This window comes from Delphinus delphis, chromosome 1, assembly GCF_949987515.2.
Source record: "Delphinus delphis chromosome 1, mDelDel1.2, whole genome shotgun sequence".
Taxonomy (NCBI): Eukaryota; Metazoa; Chordata; class Mammalia; order Artiodactyla; family Delphinidae; genus Delphinus; species Delphinus delphis.
In genome coordinates this window covers 19,255,806-19,269,116 of record NC_082683.1, presented here as the reverse complement: position 1 = coordinate 19,269,116, position 13,311 = coordinate 19,255,806, and the positions used below count along the sequence as shown (strand labels likewise).

At 54.5% G+C, this 13,311-nt stretch overlaps 1 protein-coding gene across 1 annotated transcript in view; it reads left to right on the top strand.

The window, feature by feature from the left end:
• The first annotated feature begins 1,844 nt into the window (after positions 1 to 1,844).
• RUNX3 (RUNX family transcription factor 3) overlaps positions 1,845 to 13,311 on the top strand; it is a 60,408-nt gene continuing 48,941 nt past the window's right edge. Inside the window, exon 1 of the mRNA XM_059998856.1 lies at positions 1,845 to 1,905. Within this exon, the coding sequence (XP_059854839.1) occupies positions 1,848 to 1,905 (58 nt within the window). The 5' untranslated portion in view covers positions 1,845 to 1,847. The remainder of the gene's footprint in view (positions 1,906 to 13,311) is intronic.

The following is a 13,311-nucleotide window of genomic DNA, read 5'->3' as shown; positions in this document are numbered from 1 at the left end:
TCCTCCCCCGGATGCCCCTTCTGCTCCGCGTTAGCTTACAGAGAAGAGCGTGAGTCCGAGGCTGGTGCCGGGGTCTGGCCCCAAGCTTGGGCTTCCTGGGAGGGGCCAGGTGGTGGTGCCCAGTCTGCAGAGGACTCTTGGAAACCTTGGAATTTAGCTTAGAGGATGCTGCAGAGCACTGTGGTGTCGATGCTGAGACCCAGGCTGCTGAGCCAGCGGCTGACATTCTAATTCCACTCCGAATACTGTGTGGCCTTGCACAAGCTGACGTCAGTATTCTGGGCCTCAGTGGTCTGGCCCATGAAATGGGAGAGTAGAACTTACGAGGGAAATGGTAAAACCGCCACCCTCCCCCACAACGCCTGACCTGGTTTCTGGGAACACGGAAGTGTGGCGTTGAATCATCCTCCATGTCTCTCCTACTTTGGAGTCTCCCTGGGAATGGAAGCCTTCAAACAGGGGCTGACAAAGGGCACTGGGAGCCGGGCGTGGGGGGAGCGGGGAGTGGGAGAGCGAGAGGAAAGACCCAGAAGCAGGAAAGCCCAGGCACGTTAGGCTGGAACAGAGAACGCTACGGAGATGCACATGTAGGCAAGATGAGCAAAGAGCCTTGAACGACTGGCGCAGGCCTCAGAACCCGAGCTCTGCACAGGGCCCCTCGGCGAGGCCATGCCACCAGCTTTCCCTAGGAGGGCCTTTCTGAAGGCAGACAGGCCTCGGCGTGAGCGCCGCTGGCATCCCTTCATGTGTTTCCCTTTGTACTTAATCCCAACTCCCCTAAAATCGCCCTCAAGTGCTACCCAGCCACACATGTGGACGCCTCTCCCCAGCTGCAGTGGTGGACGATGACAGCGTGAGAGCCACACGCAGCCCAGGGTGGGGGGGCCTGGAGGGGATCCGGGCTCCCGGTACCCAATGCAGGGCCTGCAGGGCTCCCGGCTGCCCGGGCCAACACTGGCCTTAATTAAAAAGGGATCTCCCACAGGATCCAAACCGCCCCCCCCCAATGCCACTCCCTCTCCAGCCGCTTCTGGGCCGCGTGCTGAGGCTAGCTCCACAAATAAAAGCCATCCCTTTTTGTTCTCTCTTTCTCTTTCTTTCTTCTTCTTCTTCTTCTTTTTTTTTTTTTCTAAAAAGAGAGAGAGGCAGCCACAAGATCTTCTAAGAGGCTGTGACATCACGGCCCAGGTGACCGCCGCCCAGCCAATGGGCCAAGGCCGCGAGCTGACTTCTTGCATCCTGTGAGCTGAGGTCGGGTTGACACCGTGAAGGCCTGGTCCCTCAACCACAGAACCACAAGGCCAGGCCCTCAGCCGCCTTCAAGGCCCTGCGCCGGAGCTGGTTGGCTCCCCGTTCTCCCACCCCCGGGCCGCCCTCGCACCCACTGAGCTGAGCTGTGCCGGGGGCGAGCCTCATTCATTCATTCCCGTGGCGCTTGATGCTGGGCTGGCTCTGCTCTCACTGCCCTGCGACTCCTGCCCTGGCTGCCAAAGGCCCCTTCCCGTCATCTAATGATACATTCTGCATACGCTTCTGTTGAAAATTTGTGGCGAGACATTCCTGTGGGACCTGGAATCCAAATTCTTGGGTACAAACAGAAACTTACTTTCCTTGGGGATTTTTTTTCTCTCTCGCTCACACACACACTCTCACGTTCTTTGCTTTTTTCTTTTTCATAGCAGTAGGGGGAATAAAGGGACAAAACGAAAAAAACAAACAAAAAGCAGGAGCACCCCCCCCCCTTTATTTTCAAAAGTAGCTAGGAAAAAATAAAACGACAACCAACCAAGTCAATCCCAACCCAACCCCCCTGAAGGGCTGAAACCTCGCCTTCCTCAGAGCGGGGCATGGCATCCAACAGCATCTTCGATTCCTTCCCGACCTACTCGCCGACCTTCATCCGCGGTGAGTAATGATCCCCCTTTCGGGTGGGGAGCTGTGGCCAGTCCCCGGACCGCGACCCTCCACCGCCAGCCCAGGCTGCTTTCAAGTGCCCGGGCTGACTACCTAAATCCGCTGGCTTCTGAAAGCCTGAGGTGGGAAGAGGGCTTGGTGGCCTCCGTGGTCTCCTGCAGCGGAGCACCCTTGTGGACTTTCATCCTCAGCTGGTGGGGACTGTTCGTGGTGGGTGCCATGGATACCACAAGACCTCAAGACCTCAGAGGCCAGACCTCGGAGGGTCGTGGGGTGGAGCGGACACGGGGGTGTCCCTGTGACCCGAGGCTTCCCGCCTCACCATCAGGGCTCCTGAGCCCAGCTGCCCCAGCCCCTGGGCCATCCAGAGAGCTCAGACCCTCTACCTGTGCTCAGGCAGACACTCAGATACTCCGATCCCCCAGAGCTCAGCCAGCTTCTGAGCAGAGCCGTGGAGCAGGCAGGGGGCAAGTCTACGCCTTGGGATCCAGAGACCTTCCCGAGGACTTCTCCTGCATTGCATTTTCCGAGTGATCCCTGGGGTAAGGGAAGCAGAGGGAGAAGGGGCTACAGGCTTTTGCTGGAACTCGTGCAGCTCTGTGTGGCCTTGAAACTGGATCGGAGTTGAGGGAGCAGGCCTCGGGAAGTCTTGTGGACTTGGTCCCGGGTAGACATAAGTGTTTCTGGGTGGCTTCTGCCTCTATTCGTGGCCTAGAGGAACCCGGAGGTCGAAGTTACGTGCCTCAGAAAGGATAGGGTCCCGGGATCCCCCGCTTGAAACCTCTGATTGAGGCTAGAACTCGGGGGGAGACTGTTCCTGCCTCTGTCTGGCCCCCCTGCTGCCTTCCTCCCCGCTAGCAGGAGCCCAGAGGGGGGCTGTGGCCCCTGAGACTGGAGGTCAAGAGGCCCTGAGTCTGAGTCCCAGCTCAGTGGCAACCTTGCTGAGCGGCCTTAGACAAGTTACTTAACCTCTCTGTGCCCCAAATGGAGGCCCCTCTGGCTGTGACATTCTAATTGCCTGAGGCTGGGAACGGACTGTGTATGAGGGCAGTGTCTCTGGGTTATACACGGGGATGAGTCCTCCTCCAGGATAGAAGGACTGAGTGGCATCCGGAACTCCAGGGTCTGGGGGTCTGGCGTTGCCTTTTCTCAGCTGAGGTGATCGGCTGAGACACAGAAGTCGGTCTGACTGTCCATCTGCCCTTCTGCCCATCTGCCTGTCCTGCTGTGGGCTAACACGTGACTCTGCGCCAGTCCTTGGGCAGCCAGCTCTGGGCAGGGACTGAGGCACATGTGGGTGCCTATTGTCCAGAGGTTTCTGCGAGGGCTTGTCTGAGAGCAGGACATATTCCTCCTCCCTGGAGAGAAGCTGAGGCAGGCTGTGTGGCCGCATGTGGGGGCTGAGTGGGGAGAGGCGGGGGCGCTCCCGTCAGACCTGCCTGTGGCTGGTGACCAGCAGCAGCCCGAGGTCTGGGAGCCGAGTGCCATGGGCTCCTTCCTTCAAGCGGCTCCTATTATAACGCTGTTCCCTTTGTAGTCCTCGGAGCTAATTAAAGGCAGTTCTGTGGCAAGAAAATAAGAGTTTATAAAAACCATTTGCTGGGTCTTTGTAATCTGTATTTCTCCCTCCGTGAGCAAGATGGAGAAATGTCGAGTTTAAAACAAAGGAAACTTGGGAGACAGGACTAAAGGGCCACCCACCTAGGATGGGCTCCTGATGCCATGGGGCCCGAGAGATGGTAAACGGTGGCACAGAGGGAGAGGAAAAGGAGAGCTGGTGGCTCTGGGCCGGCTGTGTGCACAGAGCGGGCTGATGCCTGGTGGGCAGGGATGCAGATGTGTCTTGTAAGACAGGGTCCGGGGGAGGCCTCAGGGTCTGGGGTCTGAGGCTTTCCCTGCAGCTCCGTGTTCTGTCCCATTGTCTGGTCCCCTCTCTCCTGCCCAGTTCTGTCCCCCACATTCTGCTCACTTCGGGGGATTCTGTCTCCGGAGGCTCAAAGGGCTGCAGATGCCAATTCTGTCCCCAAAGCGATCCAGCCTCTGGGTCCGCAGTGCTCGGCTACATGCTGTCCCATGCAGGGCCCTTAACCTGCCCTGAACCACAGACCTTTCTGGAGTCTCAGGAAGCCTACAGACTCCGCAGAATCGAATTTTTAAATGCATAAAACAAAATACAAAGAGCTATGAAAAAACCCCAAATCTATGGAAATACAGTTATCCAACTATAAAAAAGCAAGTCTGTGACTCCGTGACCATGGGCCTCTCAGTGGAGGTAGTAAATGTCATAATACAGCAGGAACGGGCATACATGGTATTTCAAGAGAATCGTGACAGCCCTGATGAGACTGGAGGATATCTGTGATTTCCATGGGTGACAAAATCACTGTGGCAAAAGATGCTACATTTTAGTTAGAGGTCAGTGAAAGGAGAGCTGTCACGTGTTTCCCGCCTGAGTTCACGGACCCCCCTGAATGCAGGCCTGCGGTCCCAGCTCCTCAGCCGGAGGCAGTGGAGCCAGCAGGTCTCACAACATCACTGCCCCTCGAGAGCTTTTCAGGCTGGGTTCTCGATTCCAGAACTGCTCTCAGTTCCCTGTGACAGAGAGGTCTGGGGAGAGCGTGAAGAGGCATTTGATTTCCACACGAAGTAGAGGGTGAGGAGGAGACATGAAGAGGGCGGTGCCTACCCCACAGAGCTGCAGGCTGATGGCAGAATGCCAGGCACTGAGAGGCCAAAGGGGGCTCCTGGGGTGCCCTGTGCCCTGAGCAATTCACCACCTTCTCCCATCTCTTCTCCGGGACTCTCCCAGGTAGGAGAAGGGGTATGAATATTCTCTTTGACAAATGCGGAAGCTGAGGCCTAATGGTACACTGTGTGACTATGGGCGAGTCCCTTCCGGTCTCTGGACCTCAGTTTCCCCACCTGACAAATGTGGGCAATGGCCTTGATGCTGCCCAAGGGCCCGTCCACAACCCATGGAGGGCCAGCTCCACGAGGCCCTTCTCTGAACCCCTTGGGGGCGTCCCCCTTGCAGCAGGTCCCTCTCACAGCACCCTCAAACTGCACCCCCATGGACAAAAGTACTCTCCCCAGGACACTGAGGGTGGGCACCCCTCCAGGGAGGGAACTGGAGGAAATGGGTCTAAGCTGCCACATGCAGGAATTGGGAGACTCAGGGAGACAAAGGTTTTCCTTTATTCAGTAATTCCACAAAAGCTTATCAAGGAGTAGATACTGAGATTCAAGCTGGACTCTGGAATCAGACTCTCCAGGCTCAAGTCCTGGCTCTGCCCTTCGCTAACTTTGTAGCCCGGGGCGAGCCACTTCGCCACTCTGTGCGTCTGTTTCCCCATCTGTAAAATGGGAATGATGATTACACCAAGTTCATGGGCTCTGGAGAGAATTAAATGAGCAGGGTGCCTGGCATAGAGTAAGTGCTCAGTAAATGCCTTCCTTTTTGTAAATTATCAGGAGCCTGGCCTTGTGCTGGGAGCTCAGGTACAAGGGTGACTAGGTCAGGCTCTCCACCCTTGAAGTCACAATCTGGTGTGGAAAGAGACGGGTAAACTGAAAATTGCACTGGGGTGTGATAAATTTATAAGGCACAAAGAACAGGGGGCTGGGGGATCAGAGAGGGGGCACTGGTCAGCCTGGGGGAGGACAGTCCTCCTGGAGCGGGGCCTTGCAGGGTGAGGGGGTGACAGGCGGGGAAAGGATGTCCCAGGCAGAGGCAATGGCCTGGGTGGGCAAAGATGCAGAGGCAGGAAAGGATGAGATGACTGTGGGCACCTCCTGGGATGGCTGCGGGTACCATGTGCGGTGAGGTGCTGGAAGGGGACCGGGACGGGCCTGTCTGGCCAGAGTTCTCTGAGCAGCGGTGGGCAGCTGCACAGCTGAAGACACCTGGAAGGAGTGGGAAGTGGCCTCTCAGGTCTGAGGCAGGCCTCACAGAACGGCCCTGGGCAGGTCTAGCCAGGAAGGTCTGACTCAGAGGTCACTGGATGGCGGGAGAGCTGCCGCGACCAGAGAGGTCACTCACTGTGTCCTGTGCTCAGCTCTGGGCAGTGGCTAAACAACAGGGGACTCTCCCGAGTCCCGGGCACCCCAGGATGGTTGGTCACCCTGGGTAGAGCGCCCTTGGCCGCCTCCCCCCCACCCCGTGACCCTGGGAGATGAAGGTGCTGACCGCCAGCCACCCACGGCCACTCTGGCGTTTGCCTGGCACCACCTCTGCCGGTGCCCTTTGACGGCGGCTCCTGAGGCCGCCCTGCACACGCCCATCTCCCCAGACCACCCTGCCAGTCCACAGTGCCCCCCCAGGCAGGAAGGGCATTCCTGGGAGTCCCCCACTGGCCACAGGGTCTGGGCGGGCATGAGCCGGCCCCACACAGTGGGACTGTGTGTCCAGGCCTCACCCGCGCCCACGACGGCGGCCGGCGGCCCCCAGCGGCCCCACTGGTCACATAGAGAGCCCATTGACGCCTCAGTCTTGAGGGGGTTGCATCAAAGCTGAGGCCCGCTCGGCTACCGGAGGGCGGCCAGGAGTTAGATGCCCCTGAGCAACAGGGCCTGCAAACCTGACCTTCGAGAAGCCTCCTAGGGAAGGGAGGCAGAAGCACCCCCTGACCCCAGCCTCGCCTCTGAGCCAGTCCAGACTCCTCCAAAGGCGGGGAACCTGTGCTCTGGGCTCAGGCTTCGGTGGGGCGGCCGCAACACCAGCTCCTACTTCCGTCTCCTGGGGACGCCTCATCTGCAGACCCTTCCTCAAATCCACCAAGCCGGGGGGGTACCCAGCGGGCAGCTGAGGAGTCTCACCCAATCTTCAAGACTGAGCTCAAACACCCCTCTGCCAGGGGTCTTCCCCGGGACTACCTGTGGCCACCAGGGAGCCCTGGCCTCCTGGGAGCTTCCGGGCCCAGGCCAGCCTGGGGGATCAGCCAGTTACTCCCGCCTTGGTGCCCAGTAGCCTCCCTTACGTGCTGGAAGGGGACGGAGGGAGGTAGGAAGGGAGGGCTTTATCCCTCAGTGGATTTGGAACATGAGCCCTCCATCACCCGCCTTGAAACAGCACTTCCTGGAGGGACACAGCTGGGCTGGGAGCGAGACTTGTCATGCCTGGAGACTCCACAAGAAGCAGGAGCAGTGCGTGAATCCAGGAGAACCCTGGAGCTGGCAGGCAGAGGGCCTCCGCCTCGGTTTATAGATGGGGAAGCTGAGGTCCAAAGAGATGTGTGGTCTTGTGTGAAGTCGAATTCCGTAGCAGGAACACCAACTTTTCTCAGCTGCTCGGGGACCAGGCTCGCATACAGTTTAAGAATCAAGCCAGGTTTAAGCTGTGAGATAGCTGGGTGACCCAACATGTTAATTCACCTCTTTGAGTCTCTTTCCTCCTCTATAAGATGGGACTAGGGTGGTTGCAGGGGAGAATGTGACTCTGCCCTGAAGCCCTGTGCACGGCACTGGTCTATAGCAAGTGCTCACTCAGCACGGCCACCTCTTTGAGCCCCTCGGCCCCGCCGCCTCCCCATGTTCATTCACTTGCCACCTGGCAGATGTTCCCACGTATCACCCCATTGCTCCATCTCCAGCATGAACCGCCTGGTGTTCTCAGTGCTGGAGAGAGGTAAGCATGGGGGAGACTGTAGCGGGACTGTCAGGCCCCTTGTCAATGGCTCCCAGAGATGGGGATGGAGAAGAGGGTGTCCTCTGGGGAAGAGGCCACATGAAATGCAGTTAGTTACAAGCCCAGGCTGCAGCCAGGCCCGTCATTTCCTCACTCTGTGGCCTCGGACAAAGTGCCTCGCCTCTCTGAACTCAGTTTTCTCATCTGTACAATCGGGAGAACAAACGGTAGCCATCTCAGGATGTGTTGGGTGGGTTAATGAGATCATGTATATTACGTGCTTAATATAGGGCTTGGTGCAGAGGCAAGACCTCCATAATTACGGAAATTATGACTATTTCATGGTCCCGCTCCTCCTGGGCAAAAGAGTCTGACTCTGAACAGGATGGGGAAGGTGAGAAACCTGCCTCTCTCCTCTCAAGACCCAGCCTAACATATATACAATGGAATATTACTCAGCCATAAAAAGAAACGAAATTGAGTTATTTGTAGTGAGGTGGATGGACCTAGAGTCTGTCATACAGAGTGAAGTAAGTCAGAAAGAGAAAAACAAATACCGTATGCTAACACATATATATGGAATCTAAAAAACAAACCAAAAAATGGTCATGAAGAACCTAGGGGCAAGACAGGAATAAAGACGCAGACCTACTAGAGAATGGACTTGAGGATACGGGGAGGGGGAATGGTAAGCTGGGACAAACTGAGAGAGTGGCATGGACATACATACACTACCAAATGCAAAATAGCTAGTGGGAAGCAGCCGCATAGCACAGGGAGATCAGCTCGGTGCTTTGTGACCACCTAGAGGGGTGGGATAGGGAGGGTGGGAGGGAGGGAGACGCAAGAGGGAAGAGATATGGGAACATATGTATATGTACAACTGATTCACTTTGTTATAAAGCAGAAACTAACACACCATTGTAAAGCAATTATACTCCAATAAAGATGTTTTTAAAAAAAAAAAGACCCAGCCTAAAGGCCGGCCCCTCTGGGGAGCCTTCCCGGGTTCCCCCCTTCTCCCCTCCAGGCCTCGGGAGAGCCCTGCCCCCGCCCTCACTCCCCCCACCCCCTCCTGTTGGGTGGGGTGCTCCCGGGAGCAGGTCAGGCTCAGCGCTTCTTGCTAAGAGGAGGGAAGAGACAGAGGGTGAAAGGACCAATGAATAGATGGACCAACACTGACCTCCAGGGAGGGTTCCAGCTTCTCCCCTCACTTCCCCTTTGCCGTCTGGCTCGTTCTTTGAAACGCTTGCTGGTGGGTGCCTGAGCTCTCACATCCAATTGGTGCAGCCGTGTGAAGGGTTAGGTTCCTCTTTGGGGTTTTCTTTCGCGTCTGGGAAAAGTGTTTTTGGCAAAAGGTTCAGACTTACGTGTGGGCGGAAAGGGCGGATGCCATAACTTATGATTCGCAGGGGTGACCGAAGTCAGCCCCCCAGAACATCCTTCACTGTGTGACACTGAAAGTGGACACTGGTGGACTTAAATTCCACCACGGCACTCGGCCCCTCTGGGGTGAAGCATTGCCGGCTGGGCTTTTTTTAGAACGCAGGGTCCAGTGCCCGTGAGTTCACTGATCTGCTCACCTTTGTTAAGAGAACAGCGGCTGGGTATACAGCAAGTAGAAGGTGTTAAGGGAAGGAAAACTTGGGGTACTCAAATGAAAGGGGCTGAAAAGAAAGGGCATGGGGAGGAGACGGGAGGTCCATTCTGGTCATGCCCCTGCCCCAGACTCAACTCGCCCGGGTGCCCAGTGGCTAAAGGCCAACACTGCATGTTCCCAAAAGTGCCCCCACCTTGAGGACTTCCATTCCATCCTCCCTCACTGAACCCTAGTTCTGCCCCCCCCGTTACCCCCATGGAGGAAGCCCTGCTGAGGTCTCACCCACAGCTCTGGGCTCCCTCATATCTCAGGAAGAGGCATCAGGGCCAGCATGGTTGGAGCCCCATGTTAGGGGTGGGAGGGGCTCACGGCATTGAGCCTGGCTCTCCCCTGTACCGCAGGCATATCCCTTTCGGGGCAGGCAGAGGAAGCCGCCTCTGGGAACAAGGCCACCTTAGGAAAAAGGCTGGAAGGACAACACGAAAATGTTGTAGTTAGTGCTATGTGATGCGGTGATGGCGGGGAGCCTTTATTTCTAATTCTCTTGGTGATTTTTGTAGGGTTTCCAAACTGCTAAACACTGAACATGTATTACTTGTAAATTTAGGGGAAACTTTTTTTTCAAAACAAGGAAGAGGAAGAGGCAGCCCCACACTCCCAGGAGCAGGTGAGCTGGGCCTCCCATCAGCCGGGGCTGCAGCAAGGGGTCGGCCTGCTCCTGCCCAGCCAGGGCCCCACCGGCCGCCCCTCGTCTCTCTTCCTCTTCCCAAATCGCTGTGTCAGTCATCTTCCTCCCCGGCGCTCCCTAGCTCTCCCTATCTGTCTGTGGAGCAAGGGTCTGCCCTGGGCTGGGCAGAGCCATGCCTACAGCAGGTGCTTGGGAAATGCTTGTGGCCTGTGTCATGGTCCCAATCTGAAGACAGTTTTCCCTGGAAAGGGCTGGTTTTCCTGGATTCTCCCATTCCCAGTGCCCAGGACTTGGGGTGTGATGTGGGCCCACTGGTGCTGCTGATCACTCAGTGGACATTTATTGAGCATCCCCTGCATGCCATGTCCTGGGCACTGAGGATTCAGGAGCAGACAAAACAGACACAGGTGCCTGACCTCCTGGAGCTGACAGCCTCGTGAGGTGCGGAAAGTTTGCCTCAGGAAAATGCCCCAGTGAGAAAGGCCAGCACCCCTTCGGCTTCTACCCTTCCTATCGATGTAGAATCTCAGGCTCCTGGGACTTCTGTAACTTCCCATCACCCCATAGAACCCTCATCACAGCTCCGTGTGCTGGGCACCACTACCTCCATTGCAGAGATGAATAAACAGACAGACCCAGAGCGATGGGCGATGGACACTAACATTTCACAGAAAGAAGACACTGAGGAAGGGAGAGGGAATCATGTTTGTTGATGACTTGCTGTGTGCCAGGCACTGTGGTGGTTCTAATTTCATTAATCAGTTAATCTCTAATCCATGTAGTAGGTGTTATCAATATTATCCCCACTTTACAGATGAGGAAACTGAGGCTCAGCAAAGGGAAGTAACTCACCCAATGTCATGTAGCTAGTAACCGGTGAAGCCCAAATTCATGTCAGAATCTGTCTGATATCAAAGCCAGCCTGACAAAACTCTCCTTTTTCTACCTGGCAGACATCTCTTCTTAAAGACCCAGGCTCACCACCTCCTTGGAGCCCTCCCTGATTCCTCCAGGCAAGGTGATTCATATTTTCTTCTATGCAATTAGAGTACCTTCAGGCCCTTCTCAAATAATTCCAGAAGGCTTCCCAGAAAGGGTAGAATCTGAGACAAGTAGATCTGGGAAGGAAGGAACACTGGGGAGTCCAAGCAGAATTAATAGCATGGACAAAGGTATGGAAGAAGGACCACGTAGAGAGGATTGCTTAGAAATGGGAGGGCCTGTGGGTCCTGTGGCGACGTTGAGGGAGAAGAGACTGGAAGGCAGTTGAGCCAGGCCTAGAGGTTCAGCATGGCCTTCAAGGCAGTGGGGGTCCAGGCAGGATCCAAGCTGGGCAGTGATGTGGGGCAGAGCATCCTGTGACGAACCAGGCCGCTCTCTGAAACAGGCCAGTGTAGACGTGCGCCTTGAGTGCACGTAAGTGTGTGAACACAGACCACAGGGGCCTGCCCGCACCTGCCTGCGAGCCCTATTTTTATCACTCTCTAGGCACACACCTCGGCAACGAAAGCAAACTTTTTCTCAGACACATAGAGTGCGCCATGGATGGGATCGTCTGTGGTCTGACGAGGACAAGTCAGAGCAGCCAAAACGAGACCCATCCCCGGGAGAACCCGGGACTAGTGCCGGCGACACAATTTGCAGGGCACAGTGCAGAAGGAAAATGCAGAGCCGCTTGGTCAAAAATCATTAGGAATTTCAAGATGGCAACTGCAGAGCGTGAAACCAAGCGTGGGACTCTTCTAAGCAAGGGAGCCTGTGTGACTGCTTGGCCTGCAGGCCCGTGAAGCCAGCCCTGCCTAAAGCAGCCCTAGGCTGGAGGGACCCCTGGCCTGAAAATGAACCTCTGTCTGCCTCTCCTTCTTGGGTGCTCCATTCCTTTGCCTTGTGCAGGCCTCCATTCTTCATGAGTCCACAATTTTAAAAACAATGATAATAAATGAAGCCTTGGGCAAGAGCATACCTTGAAGCTTTTAGAACCAGCAAGAACATTAGAGAAAACATAACTCCACCCGACATCCCCACCCCACCGGCATTTTAGGTTGTAGATCACCTGAAGGACCTAGGAAATTTAAAAATAAACTCTGTAATCTCAATACCCAGAGAAAACCACTAACACTCAGTGTATTTCTGCCTAGACTGTTTTTCCCTGTGTCTGGTTTTTGCCTCTAGAGGGTCTCTTCCCTTTATGGGTGAGGCCATACGGAGACTTATGACATATCCAGGAACTTCACCAAAAATACTAACAATCGTTATGCATATATGTCGGGATATGTCTTGGGAGAGTCTGGAGCAATGCTGTCCAATAGAACTTTCTGTGATGATGAAAATGTTCTGTCTCTACTGCCCGATACTGTAGCCATTCACTGCGTGTGAATACTGAGTACTTGAAATGTGCCCACCCAGGTCCACAACGAGTGTGACTGAGAGACTGAATTTTTAATATTATTTTATTTTAATTATTTTAATTTAAATAGCACATGTTGGACCATGCAGATCTAGAAGAGTGTATGCCCAACTGTTTAACCCAGGTTATCTCTTGAGGTGAGGTTACGGAGCTTTTCATTTTCCAACTCAAAATGTTCGAAAAGTTTTATACCCAACCATCACGGATTGCTTTCGTAAGCAGAAAAAAGCTGCTGAAGATTTAAGTTTGTAATATATTCCGTGCTATAGGGGAAAAAAAGGCTTTAGATTTTTAAAAGCATATCACCAGGGAAGATTGATCCTGGCAGAATGAGATCTGTTTTTATTTTTCTTATCAACGTACAGAAGAAAGAATGTGGGGTTTAGAATCAGAAATTGTGGGTTTGCCTCCCATATCTGCCACTTACTGGCTGTGTGGCCACTTAACCTCGTGACCTCAGTTTCCTCACCTGTGAGATGGGGATATTGACACTACTGACCTCGCCAGGATGCTGTGGGGACTGAATCAGACAGTGATGATGAGAACGCAGGGAACCAGCTGAGCAATGGAAGCAAGTTACTGGAGATGATTTCTGTAGAGGTGGAACCACTCGTCTCTGTGAGGGGCGCCGCTCACAGCTCTGCCATTTCCTAGAAACCAGGAAATGAGTGGGGCATCTCCCAACGTGTGTTCAGCAGATGTTATCAGGTGTTGAGCAGAAATAAAGGGGGCTCATAAAAAGGAATGAAATAATGCCATTTGCAGCGACACGGATAGACCTAGAGATTGTCATACAGAGTGAAGTAGTCAGAAAGGGAGAGACAAATATCATATAATATTGCTTATATGTGGAATCTAGAAAAATGGAACAGATGAACTTATTTACAAAGCAGAAATAGAGTCACAGATGTAGAAAACAAGCTTAAGGTTACCAAGGGGGGAAGGGAGGGTGGAATGAATTGGGAGATTGGGATTGACATATACACACTACTATATATAAAATGGATAACTAGGGCTTCCCTGGTGGCGCAGTGGTTGAGAGTCTGCCTGCCGATGCAGGGGATATGGGTTCGTGCCCC